General features: G+C 33.7%; 1 protein-coding gene across 2 annotated transcripts in view; it reads left to right on the plus strand.

Moving 5' to 3' along the window:
- The window catches only part of UGP (UDP-glucose pyrophosphorylase), an 86716-nt gene that overhangs the window by 59410 nt on the left and 12801 nt on the right, over positions 1-14505 (plus strand). For both annotated transcript variants that reach the window (XM_075303355.1, XM_075303354.1), the window contains exons 2-5: positions 2727-2913; positions 2978-3069; positions 12715-12855; positions 12916-13121. In XM_075303355.1, the coding sequence (XP_075159470.1) occupies positions 2727-2913; positions 2978-3069; positions 12715-12855; positions 12916-13121 (626 nt within the window). The remainder of the gene's footprint in view (positions 1-2726; positions 2914-2977; positions 3070-12714; positions 12856-12915; positions 13122-14505) is intronic.

A 14505-nucleotide genomic window follows, 5' to 3' on the forward strand; every position in this document is an offset into this window, starting at 1 on the left:
AATATTGACAAAATTTTCTATAGAAATAAAATTTTGACAACATTTTCTATAGAAATAAAATGTTGACAACATTTTCTATAGAAATAAAATGTTGACAAAATTTTCTATAGAAATAAAATGTTGACAAAATTTTCTATAGAAATAAAATGTTAACAAAATTTTCTATAGAAATAAAATGTTGGCAAAATTTCCTATAAAAATAAAATGTTGGCAACATTTTCCATAGAAATAAAATGTTGACAAAATGTTCTATAGAAATAAAATTTTGACAACATTTTCTATAGAAATAAAATTTTGACAAAATTTTCTATAGAAATAAAATGCTGACAAAATTTTCTATAAAAATAACATATTGAAAAAATTTTCTATAGAAATAAAATTTTGACAAAATTTCCTATAAAAATAAAATGTTGGCAAAATTTTCTACAAAAATAACTATTGACAAAATTTTCTATAGAAATAAAATGTTGACAAAAATTTCTATAAAAATAACATATTGACAAAATTTTCTATAGATATAAAATTTTGACAAAATTTCATATAAAAATAAAATGTTGACAAAATTTTCTATAGAAATAAAATGTTGACAACATTTTCTATAGAAATAAAATGTTAACAAATTTTTCTATAGAAATAAAATGTTTACAAAATTTTCTATAAAAATAACATATTGACAAAATTTTCTATAGAAATAAAATTTTGCCAAATTTCCTATAAAAATAACTATTGACAAAATTTTCTATAGAAATAAAATTTTGACAAAATTTCCTATAAAAATAAAATGTTGGCAAAAATTTCTATAAAAATAACATATTGACAAAATTTTCTATAGATATAAAATTTTGACAAAATTTCATATAAAAATAAAATGTTGACAAAATTTTCTATAGAAATAAACTGTTGACAAAATTTTCTATAGAAATAAAATGTTAACAAATTTGTCTATAGAAATAAAATGCTGACAAAATTTTCTATAAAAATAACATATTGACAAAATTTTCTATAGAAATAAAATTTTGCCAAAATTTCTATAAAAATAACTATTTACAAAATTTTCTATAGAAATAAAATGTTGACAAAAATTTCAATAAAAATAACATATTGACAAAATTTTCTATAGATATAAAATTTTGACAAAATTTCATATAAAAATAAAATGTTAACAAAATTTTCTATAGAAATGAAATGTTGACAAAATTTTCTATAGAAATAAAATGTTAACAAAATTTTCTATAGAAATAAAATGTTGACAAAATTTTCTATAAAAATAACATATTGACAAAATGTTCCATAGAAATAAAATGTTGACAACATTTTCTTTTGAAATAAAATTTTGACAAAAATTTCTATAGAAATAAAATGCTGACAAAATTTTCTATAAAAATAACATATTGACAAAATTTTCTATAGAAATAAAATTTTGCCAAATTTTCTACAGAAATAAAATTTTGCCAAATTTTCTACAGAGATAACATTTTGACAAAATTTCCTATAAAAATAAAATGTTGGCAAAATTTTCCATAGAAATAAATGTGGACAAAATTTTCTATAGAAACAAAATTTTGACAAAATTTTCTATAGAAATAAAATTTTGACAAAATTTTCTATAGAAATAAAATTTTGACAAAATTTTCTATAGAAATAAAATTTTGACGAAATTTTCTATAGAAATAAAATTTCTCTTCAATCGTTATTGTTGTTTTTGATTTCAGCTTAAAACCATGCATTGACTAAACTACAAGTGTAGCTTAACCAACAGAGGAAAAGTATGCTTGTCAAATTTATTTGGGCAAAGCCCTATAGACTGAAAGATGGTTGGATGTACACTTGTTTCGGAATTACCACATTCCTCACCAGCATCCTCTACTTGCAGCAAATCTATCAGAATAAATTCGGGTAATTCACTCAACCCAAAGTGAACTACACTTGAACCTTCTGAAAAAGGTTTGATAGTCGGTTCTTTTCCTTTGCCAAACTCAAATTATCGATTTGAATGTAGTTGGCAGGGTTTGTTTTTGAGCGTGATTCCTCTATCTTCATTCGTTTTGTTTGTTATTGTTGGTTTCTCTTCAATCGTTATTGTTGTTTTTGATTTCAGCTTAAAACCATGCATTGACTAAACTACAAGTGTAGCTTAACCAACAGAGGAAAAGTATGCTTGTCAAATTTATTTGGGCAAAGCCCTATGGACTGCATTTGACAAAATTTTCTATAGAAATAAAATTTTGAGAAAATTTTCTATAGAATTAAAATTTTGAGAAAATTTTCAATAGAAATGAATTTTTGACAAACGTTTCTATTTTTTCCGGAAACCATTGATGATTTGTGCCAACTGATTTTGCAAGATCGTCATGTGACCGACCTATCGTCAGATTGAGACAAACTTAGGCATTAATGGGTCCAGCATGCGTTCATTAGTGCATGAACATTTGACCGATAAAAAAATTGTTCGCGTTTGAACTCTCACAATTTGACAATCGCTCAAAAAAGGATCGTGCCATTTAATTTATTTATTTAAGTCAATTTAAACTAACATCAAAATACGATTGACTAGATTTTCAAAACATTCGTTGATTTGTCGATTTTTACGATTACTAAAAGTCGATTAGTTGAAAAGTCGATCTTCGACCTTACTTGAGTATATTTGAAACATTATCTCTCTTTAATTGTTTGCTTAATATTACACTCAACTCACTATAATTTCTTGTAACTTCTTCTAATTGCAGGTACGTGGTCACCAAAGAGCACCATCAGATTCTAAGGAATTTCATGAGCTAACAAAACGTGATGCTCTACGCCAACTGGAAAATGACTTGGATAGGCTTTTGCAGACAGCAGATTCTGAAAAACGAACTGCTTTGCGCCTGGAAATGGAGCGTTTTGCTGATCTCTTTGGACGTTTTTTACAAGAAGGTATTGTATTTTGTGGAGATTTTCTTTGTAAAGTTGATTTATTTGTATTCATTAATTTTAATAGAGGGACCTTCCATTGATTGGAATAAAATTCAAAAATTACCTGCAAATGCTGTTATGGATTATAGTTCGTTGAAATCGCCCAGAAACGATCAGGTTGGTTTATATTTTTTTTGCGTTAAATTTACACCTAACTTACAAAGTATCTAGAGACAAGCCAAAAATATTGTGCTATTTTAAGGTGTTTATACTCTAAGATAACATTCACCTGATATTCAAAGCGAAAATCGAACATAGTACCCCATAGCTATGTTAAGAGCATAATTCCACAACTAAAAGAGACATATTTCGAAATATTTAACTTTTGTCATTCGTTTCAAACTTGTAGGTACACGTCTAATGGTCCCTAATTCACCTAACTAATCCAAAGTTTGCGTCCGAAAAATGTCGAATTTTCAAATGCTACCAATTGAACTTTTCCAATTTCAAAAAAGTCGATAACTCGAAATGTCGACTGTTGAAAAGTCGAAAATTCGACTTTTCAAAATCTTAAAAAAAAATCCAACACCAGAAAAGTGAAACGCCGCGAAAAACAACTCAGTTTATTTATAAACAAATCAACCAAACAATTTTTCATGTGACGAACTTCCCAGCATAAAAAGAGCTTCCGGAATTAGTGCAAACATGGATCATCTCCAATGAACTTTACATGGACTTGTCATAGGACGGAGGTGCTCCATTTTTGGATCATTTTCATTGCTTTGGAAGTTGTGCCTTGAAAGTTCATTTGGATGAAGAAATGAAAAAAAAAAAAACACTAAAAAACGAAAAACGGCAATTTTTTATTAATATTTTCTAAAAAAAAAAAAATATTTTTTTAATGTTATACATCGTTTTTATTTTGTTTTTTGTCGGCATATATTTTTGTATAAATATATTTTTTCCATTAAAAATCAAGAAAAAGTTAAAAATTATCGTAATTTGCAAAACCTTAAAAGAACTTCCATGGAAGTGAAAAAAGTCAAACGGCACAGGTTCAAATCCCTGCGGGGATGTGTTTTTTTTTTTTCTTATTTTTTACTTTTTTATTGATTCTCTATTCTTTTTTGCCAAATTTAATTGTCCAAAACTTAAATTTTCACTTAAATTATTAATTAATCTATTTTATACCTTATATATGTAATTATACTTTTTATATACTCGCATATATTTTCACTTTGTCACAACTTCAATTATACTTTAGTCACGGTTAGTAGTCCATTGTAATTTACATAAATTGGCCGCTATGTGGCTTCAAATTACATAATGAAAATAAAATAAAATAAATAAATAAAAAAATAAATCGGCCTAATTCCGTACTTTCTAAAGGACTGCATTGGAAGTGGAAAAAATCGATGGGGAATACCGAGATGCGCTTTAAAAGAAATGTTTGTGGACTTGTCCAAAAGGACTGCATCGGAAGTGGAAAAAACTTGATGGGGGATTCCAGGATGCGATTTAAAGGAAATGTTTGTGGAACAACTTCCATTTTTTTTCTTGCTGGGTTGTTTAAGAAAACTTCGTATTTCGAAGAAAAAAGGGGAAAACGTTAAAGGCGAACCCTTTAAAGGGTGATCGGGCAAAATTTGGTCAAGGGAAAACGCGTGTAAATCGGTGAAATCGTTTATTTCTTTTTCAAGTTCAATTAGTATAAAATTCAGGAAAAATATTCAGTTAGGCTTTCGCTTTTCCAAATCCGAATTGCCGGGCCTCACGCTTGACACCTGCCATCTGATTTTGTACAGCCACCTTGTCCACCTTCTTCGCCGCAGAAAGCCAGTTTGCCTTGAACTGCTGCTCGTCCTTAGCAGTTTTTTTGGTCTTCTTTAGGTTCCGCTTGACAATAGCCCAGTATTTCTCAATTGGGCGGAGCTCTGGCGTGTTGGGAGGGTTCTTGTCCTTGGGAACCACCTGTACGTTGTTGGCGTCGTACCACTCCATGGCCTTTTTACCGTAATGACAAGATGCCAAATCCGGCCAAAACAGTACGGAACAACCGTGTTTCTTCAGGAAAGGCAGCAGACGTTTATTCAAACACTCTTTCACGTAAATTTCTTGGTTGACAGTCCCGGAAGCTATGAAAATGCTGCTTTTCAAGCCACAGGTACAGATGGCTTGCCAAACCAGATATTTCTTTGCGAACTTTGACAGTTTTATGTGCTTGAAAATATCTGCTACCTTTCCCCTTCCTTTTGCCGTATAAAACTCCTGTCCCGGAAGCTGCTTGTAGTCGGCTTTGACGTAGGTTTCGTCGTCCATTACCACGCAGACAAACTTCGTCAGCATCGTCGTGTACAGCCTCCGGGGTCGCGCTTTGGCCGTCGTATTTAGTTTATCATCGCGATTTGGAGTCACTACCTTCTTGTAAGTCGATAGTCCGGCTCGTTTTTTGGCTCGATGCACGGTTGTAGACGATACACCCAGCTTATTTGCGGCATCTCGGAGAGAGAGGTTACGGTTTCGCTTGAAACTACCGCAACTCTTTGGCAACTTTTAGCGATTTTGCCAGCTTTGCGTGCGAGTAGCTCGGATTTTCGCGATGCGCGAGCAAAATTTTGATACGCTGCTCTTCTTGCTTGGACGGCATTTTGACAATTGAAGAGTGAATTCCAAAATCAAAATAGGAGCAACAGTCTAAACACACCTTCAAAATGAGGGGTGTTCAGGTTTTTTAAATGCAAAATTGAAAGTTTATATTGACCATATCACCCTTTACTCCTATTAGAAAATTATAAACTATTGATATTATTATTGAACAAAGAAGATGAAAGGATTTTTATACCCTGCGCCATACTGTGGAACAGGGTATTATAACCCAGCAAAAAAGCGTCGCCAAAAAAGTAATGAAAATGTCTTTTTGGATCCGGAAGTGGTGCAAAATTGACGCAGAAGCGATGAATTTAACATGGGCTTGTCATAGGACGGAAGTTCTCCGTTTCAACAGCCGTTGAACTGAATTTGCATCACTTTTTTAGGTGGATCCGAATTCAATGTTTTGGATGTAAATTAAAAATTCTGTGATATTTTGTAAAATAAATAATTTTTATATTTTTTTATAATTTTTAATGGATTTTAACACTTGTCGGAAATGTTTGACCTCAAATATTTTCAAAAAATCACAATTTTTTCGGATTGGATTTAGCATTTTTTTCAACAAAATTTAAATAATTTGTACCATTTTATAAATTCTTACTCTGTTTTTAACCTATTTAAAACAAAAAAAGTTAGAATTACCCATTAAAAGTAAGAAAAAACCAAGTTATAAAAAATTGAATTAAAAGAATTTCCTGGGTAGTTAAAATAAAGAACATCATTGGGAGTGCATCTTCTGGAAATGCTTTTAAAGTTGTGCCTTTGGAAGAACTTCCAAATTTTTTTGCTGGGAAGTTAGTGCATATGTTTGCAACACCCAGAAGGAGACGATATAGACATATGGTGACTTTGGCAATATTGCTCAGGGCCGGTCCCTGAGTCGATCTGGCCATGTCCGTCTGTCTGTGAACACATTTTTGTGATTTTTGTGAAGTCTAGGTCGCAATTTAAGTCCAATCGAATTTGGCACAAGTATGTGTTTTGGGTCAGAATGGAACCCTATTGATTTTGGAAGAAATCGGTTGAGTTTTAGCTTTAGCTCCCATATATATCTTTCTCCCCATATGGACTTATATGGCCCCAAACGCCAGAGTTTTACCCTGATATGCTTTAAATTTTCTACAGGGAGTAGAATTAATTTTATCGATATACGTGCCAATTTTTGTTGAAATCGGTTCAGATTTAGATATAGCTCCCATATATATCTTTCATTCCATTTACACTCATATGACCCCAGAGGTAAAATTTGTAATCCGATTTAAGTAAAATTTTGCACAGGGAGTAGAATTAACATTGTAGCTATGCATGCCAGAGTTGGTTGAAATCGGTTCAGATTTAGATATAGCTCCCATATATGTTTTTTCTGATTTCGGTAAAATTGGCCAAAATACAAATATATCATAAATACACTTTTGCAAAGTTTCCTAAAAATTGCTTCAGATTTAAATGTTTCCCATATTTTTTTACTAAAGTTTTGTTCCATCCCAGGGCAATAGCCGACTTAAATTTTAAGTTTACAGAAGTATACGTGTCCTCAACCAAAAAGTGCACAATATTATTGGCTTAGTTTTTGTAGTAAACCAGCGTATATGCACGAAATTAATATTTGTAGTTTTGATTAACGACAAAATTTATTAATTTCCGTAGTGGCTGTTAGAGGTTTTCTTATAAATTTTGTCGTCGACATTTATGTTTAAGCATATTCATACAAACCTACATGTATGTACTTTATTACACATATTTTATTTATGTATAATCCTTTTACCATTTTTTTTTTCAAAAAAAAAAAAACGTATCCTTAAATTGGATGTGCTTATATTTTTAACTGTGGTTCTCTTAAAAGAATGAGGTAACCCATTTATTAATTTTTATTTACAAAATGTTTGCTTATAAATATCGCTAAATCCAAGCAATAGTATGCTAAATCGAAAGACATAATTTTTTTGTTGGGATAATTTCGTTTTCTTATTTATTCTTCTAAACACAAACGTAATCGAAGCTATATTTTCACACATCAGTTAGAAACTGAACCGGAAACAAATTTTCAGTAAAAAATACTTTGCTGAAAAAAAATCTTCAATTTACTTCTTATTAAGTTAAGACAGTTAAAGCTTAACGCAGCTACATGAAAATTACTGTTAATATTTTTTATATTTCTTTTTAGACTAAAATGTAAGCTATTGAAGCATAATTCACAAAATATGCAGATACGATTTAGCATACTATTTACTTAAAGCTTCTATATATACATGTAATAGTTCGCCGTTATTTCTTAATTGTTTTCTATTTAACTATTTCCATCTTCTTCAAATCTTACCCAACATTTTTAGATTTAATAGGTTGGCGAATAAATAAGTCCCCGGTCTAACAAATAAAAACACATTTTTTTTGTCAAAATTCGTTTTTAAAGGGTGATTTGTTAAGAGCTTGATAACTTTTTAAAAAAAAAAAACGCATAAAATTTGCAAAATCTCATCGGTTCTTTATTTGAAACGTTAGATTGGTCCATGACATTTACTTTTTGAAGATAATTTCATTTAAATGTTGACCGCGGCTGCGTCTTAGGTGGTCCATTCGGAAAGTCCAATTTTTGGCAACTTTTTCGAGCATTTCGGCCGGAATAACCCGAATTTCTTTGGAAATGTTGTCTTCCAAAGCTGGAATAGTTGCTGGCTTATTTCTGTAGACTTTAGACTTGACGTAGCCCCACAAAAAATAGTCTAAAGGCGTCAAATCGCATGATCTTGGTGGCCAACTTACCGGTCCATTTCTTGAGATGAATTGTTCTCCGAAGTTTTCCCTCAAAATGGCGAGCTGTGTGGCATGTAGCGCCATCTTGTTGAAACCACATGTCAACCAAGTTCAGTTCTTCCATTTTTGGCAACAAAAAGTTTGTTAGCATCGAACGATAGCGATCGCCATTCACCGTAACGTTGCGTCCAACAGCATCTTTGAAAAAATACGGTCCAATGATTCCACCAGCGTACAAACCACACCAAACAGTGCATTTTTCGGGATGCATGGGCAGTTCTTGAACGGCTTCTGGTTGCTCTTCACTCCAAATGCGGCAATTTTGCTTATTTACGTAGCCATTCAACCAGAAATGAGCCTTATCGCTGAACAAAATTTGTCGATAAAAAAGCGGATTTTCTGCCAACTTTTCTAGGGCCCATTCACTGAAAATTCGACGTTGTGGCAGATCGTTCGGCTATTCATGATGAAATGTCAAAGCATACTGAGCATCTTTCTCTTTGACACCATGTCTGAAATCCCACGTGATCTGTCAAATACTAATGCATGAAAATCCTAACCTCAAAAGAATCACCCTTTATTATTCAACATAGTTCCCTTCAAGAGCGATACAACGATTATAACGACCTTCCAATTTTTTGATACCATTTTGGTAGTACTCCTTCGGTTTTGCCTCAAAATAGACCTCAGTTTCGGCGATCACCTCTTCATTGCAGCCAAATTTTTTCCCTGCGAGCATCCTTTTGAGGTCTGAGAACAAGAAAAAGTCGCTGGGGCCAGATCTGGAGAATACGGTGGGTGGGGAAGCAATTCGAAGCCCAATTCATGGATTTTTGCCATCGTTCTCAATGACTTGTGGCACGGTGCGTTGTCTTGGTGGAACCACACTTTTTTCTTCTTTATATGGGGCCGTTTTGCCGCGATTTCTACCTTCAAACGCTCCAATAACGCCATATAATAGTCACTGTTGATGGTTTTTCCCTTCTCAAGATAATCGATAAAAATTATTCCATGCGCATCCCAAAAAACAGAGGTCATTACTTTGCCAGCGGACTTTTGAGTCTTTCCACGCATCGGAGACGGTTCACCGGTCGCTGTCCACTCAGCCGACTGTCGATTGGACTCAGGAGTGTAGTGATGGAGCCATGTTTCATCCATTGTCACATATCGACGGAAAAACTCGGATGTATTACGAGTTAACAGCTGCAAATACCGCTCAGAATCATCAACACGTTGTTGTTTTTGGTCAAATGTGAGCTCGCGCGGCACAAAGCTTCCGCATATCCAAATATTGATGAATGATATGACCAACACGTTCCTTTGATATCTTTAAGACCTCTGCTATCTCGATCAACTTCATTTTACGGTCATTCAAAATCATTTTGTGGATTCTTTTGATGTTTTCGTCGGTAACCACCTCTTTCGGGCGTCCACTGCGTTCACCGTCTTCCGTGCTCATTTCACCACGCTTGAATTTTGTATACCAATCAATTATTGTTGATTTCTCTGGGGCAGAGTTCGGAAACTCATTATCAAGCCAAGTTTTTGCTTCCACCGTATTTTTTCCCTTCAGAAAACAGTATTTTATCAAAACACGAAATTCCTTTTTTGCCATTTTTTTCACAATAGCAAAAGTTGCTTCACAAAAGGCGTTCTATCTCATAAACTAATTGACTTACCGACGTCAAATTTTGACACGAATCATTTGAAGATTTGTACTATGTAAAAAAATATGCATTTAATACTAGCGACGCCATCTATGTGTCAGACCGGGGACTTATCAGCCAACCTGTTATATATTTCGCCCGATATGGACTTATATGGCCCCAGAAGCCAGAGTTTTAGCGTAATTTGCTTAAAACTTTGCACAAGAAGAACAAGTAGTACTATAGTCAAGTGCGCCAAATTTTATTGAAATCGGTTCAGATTTAGATATAGCTCCCATATATATCTTTCGCCCGATATGGACTAATACGGTCCCAGAAGCCAGAGTTTTATCCCAATTTGGTTGAAATTTTTCACTAGGAGTACAATTAGTAGTGTAGTCAAGTGTGCCAAATTTTATTGAAATCGGTTCAGATTTAGATATAGCTCCCATATATATCGTTCGCCCGATTTACACTCATATGACCACAGTGGCCAATCTTTTACTCCGATTTAATTTAAATTTCGCACAGGGAGTAGAATTAGCATTGTAGCTATGCGTGCCAAATTTGGTTGAAATCGGTTCAGATTTAGATATATCTCTCATATATAGCTTTCGCCCGATTTATACTCATATGACCACAGAGGCCAATTTTTAACTCCGATTTAGTTGAAATTTTGCACAGGGAGTAGAATTAGTATTGTAGCTATGCCTGCCAAATTTGGTTGAAATCTGTTCAGATTTAGATATAGCTCCCATATATATGTTTTTCTGATTTCGATAAAAATGGTCAAAACAACAACATTTTCCTTGTAAAATCGCCACTGCTTAGTCGAAAAGTTGTTAAAATTACTCCTTACTAAACTTCTAATACATATATATCGAGCGATAAATCATAAATAAACTTTTGCGAGGTTTCCTTAAAATTGCTTCAGATTTAAATGTTTCCCAAATTTTTTTACTAACATTGTGTTCCACCCTAGTGTATTAGCCGACTTAAATTTTGAGTCTATAGATTTTGTAGAAGTCTATCAAATTCTGTCCAGATCGAGTGATATTTAACTGTATGTACTTGGGACAAACCTTTATATATAGCCCCCAACACATTTGACGGATGTGATATGGTATCGAAAATTTTGATCTACAAAGTGGTGCAGGGTAACAGGTTGGCTAATAAGTCACCGGTCTAACAAATAAAAACATATTTTTTGTCAAAAATCAAAAAATTTTTATTATTCAACATAATTCCCTTCAAGAGCGATTCAACGATTATAACGACCTTCCAATTTTGTGATACAATTTTGGTAGTACTCCTTCGGTTTTGCCTCAAAATAGGCCTCAGTTTCGGCGAACACCTCTTCATTGCAGCCAAATTTTTTCCCTGCGAGCATCCTTTTGAGGTCTGAGAACAAGAAAAAGTCGCTGGGGCCAGATCTGGAGAATACGGTGGGTGGGGAAGCAATTCGAAGCCCAATTCATGAATTTTTGCCATCGTTCTCAATGACTTGTGGCACGGTGCGTTGTCTTGGTGGAACCACACTTTTTTCTTCTTCATATGGGGCCGTTTCTACCTTCAAACGCTCCAATAACGCCATATAATAGTCACTGTTGATGGTTTTTCCCTTCTCAAGATAATCGATACAAATTATTCCATGCGCATCCCAAAAAACAGAGGCCATTACTTTACCAGCGGACTTGTGAGTCTTTCCACGCTACGGAGACGGTTCACCGGTCGATGTCCACTCAGCCGACTGTCGATTGGACTCAGGAGTGTAGTGATGGAGCCATTGTCACATATCGACGGAAAAACTCGGGTGTATTACGAGTTAACATCTGCAAACACCGCTCAGAATCATCAACACGTTGTTGTTTTTGGTCAAATCTGAGCTCGCGCGGCACCCAATTTGCACAGAGCTTCCTTATATCCAAATATTGATTAATAATATGACCAACACGTTCCTTTGGTATCTTTAAGACCTCTGCTATCTCGATCAACTTCATTTTACGGTCATTCAAAATCATTTTGTGGATTCTTTTGATGTTTTCGTCGGTAACCACCTTTTTTGGGCGTCCACTGCGTTCACCGTCTTCCGTGCTCATTTCACCACGCTTGAATTTTGTATACCAATCAATTATTGTTGATTTCTCTGGGGCAGAGTCCGGAAACTCATTATCAAGCCAAGTTTTTGCTTCCACCGTATTTTTTCCCTTCAGAAAACAGTAGTTTATCAAAACACGAAATTCCTTTTTTTCCATTTTTTTCACAATAGCAAAAGTTGCTTCACAAAATTTGCTCTATCTCATAAAATAATTGACTTACCGTCGTCAAATTTTGACACGAATCATTTGAAGGTTGGTACTATGTAAAAAAATATGCATTTAATACTAGCGACGCCATCTATTTATGTGTCAGACCGGGGACTTATCAGCCAACCTGTTATAATAGAGTCGGCCCCGCCCGACTTTAGACTTTCCTTACTTGTTTATTGGTACATTTGTCCCCTATAAAAAAAGAGATCTATGCACAATTTTGTATACGATTCTAGCTCTTATGTTGTGATATATACTCAAGTATTTCTCTTGATTGCTACTTTTTATTTTGATTTGCGCTTTTAACCAATGCATGCACCCAAATCTCTTTTTAATTTTAGTTATTCCCATTTTAATGTTTTTTTCTGGAGTATTTTGGCTTTAAATGCAATTAAATTGTCGTTGTTTGTTCCCAAACCTTAAATTCAATTGTAATTATGGCATTCATTCATTTCGTTTCACAGATACGTTCCATGTTAGATAAATTGGTTGTGATCAAACTTAATGGTGGTCTTGGTACATCCATGGGTTGTCATGGACCTAAGAGTGTCATACCTGTGCGATCTGATTTGACCTTCTTAGACTTAACCGTACAACAAATTGAGGTAAGCATTTATAAAATTTTTGAATTTGTATTTTTCTAAATGTCGTTTTTGTATTTCCAGCATCTGAATAAGACCTATGATGCCAATGTTCCTTTGGTGCTCATGAATTCATTTAATACAGACGATGATACAGAGAAAATTATACGTAAATATAAAGGGTTCCGTGTGCAGATCTATACATTCAATCAAAGTTGCTTTCCTCGTATAAGCCGCGAATCCTTTTTGCCAATTGCCAAAGATTTCGATGTGGAAAAAGATATTGATGCGTAAGTGTAAAAAAGCAAAAGTTTTTAGACTCTCGGGAATACATAGTTATCCTGTGTCACAATTTCCTCGCACTGTTGCGATGATGATGAAGACCATACCTAATTGAACACACAAAAAAAATATTTTTTGTTTTCAATCACGAATTGGATCAATTCCAATTAATTTTTAATTGAAATGTCTTCAATCACAGAAATGATAGAATAAATTAAACAAGTAAGGAAAGTCTAAAGTCGGGCGGGGCCGACCCTGCACCACTTTCCGTCAAATGTGTTGGGGGCTATATATAAAGGTTTGTCCCAAATACATACATTTATATATCACTCGATCTGGACAGAATTTGATAGACTTCTACAAAATCTATAGACTCAAAATTTAAGTCGGCTAATGCACTAGGGTGGAACACAATGTTAGTAAGACAATATGGGAAACATTTAAATCTGAAGCAATTTTAAGGAAACTTCGCAAAAGTTTATTTATGACTTATCGCTCGATATATATGTATTAGAAGTTTAGGAAAATTAGAGTCATTTTTACAACTTTTCGACTAAGCAGTGGCGATTTTACAAAGAAAATGTTGGTATTTTTACCATTTTTGACGAAATCAGAAAAACATATATATGGGAGCTATATCTAAATCAGAACCGATTTCAACCAAATTTGGCAGGCATAGCTACAATGCTAATTCTACTCCCTGTGAAAAATTTCAACTAAATCGGAGTTAAAAATTGGCCTCTGTGGTCATATGAGTGTAAATCGGGCGAAAGCTATATATATGGGAGCTATATCTAAATATGAACCGATTTCAACCAAATTTGGCACGCATAGCTACAATGCTAATTCTACTCCCTGTGCAAAATTTCAACTAAATCGGAGCAAAAAATTGGCCTCTGTGGTCATATGAGTGTAAATCGGGCGAAAGCTATATATATTGGAGATATATCTAAATCTGAACCGATTTCAATCAAATTTGGCACGCATAGCTACAATGCTAATTCTACTCCCTGTGCAATATTTCAACTAAATCGGAGTTAAAAATTGGCCTCTGTGGTCATATGAGTGTAAATCGGGCGAAAGCTATATATGGGAGATATATCTAAACCTGAACCGATTTCAATAAAATTTGGCACACTTAACTACACTACTAATTGTACTCTTAGTGCAAAATTGGGGTAAAACTCTGGCTTCTGGGACCGTATTAGTCCATATCGGGCGAAAGATATATGGGAGCTATATCTAAATCTAAACCGATTTCAATAAAATTTTGACACACTTGACTATAGTACTAATTGTTCTTCTTGTGCAAAATTTTAAGCAAATTAGGGTAAAACCCTGGCTTCTGGGGCCATAGAAGTACATATCGGGCGAAATATATATATGGGAGCT

This window comes from Haematobia irritans, chromosome 4 (assembly GCF_050003625.1).
Source record: "Haematobia irritans isolate KBUSLIRL chromosome 4, ASM5000362v1, whole genome shotgun sequence".
In the NCBI taxonomy this organism is placed as follows: domain Eukaryota; kingdom Metazoa; phylum Arthropoda; class Insecta; order Diptera; family Muscidae; genus Haematobia; species Haematobia irritans.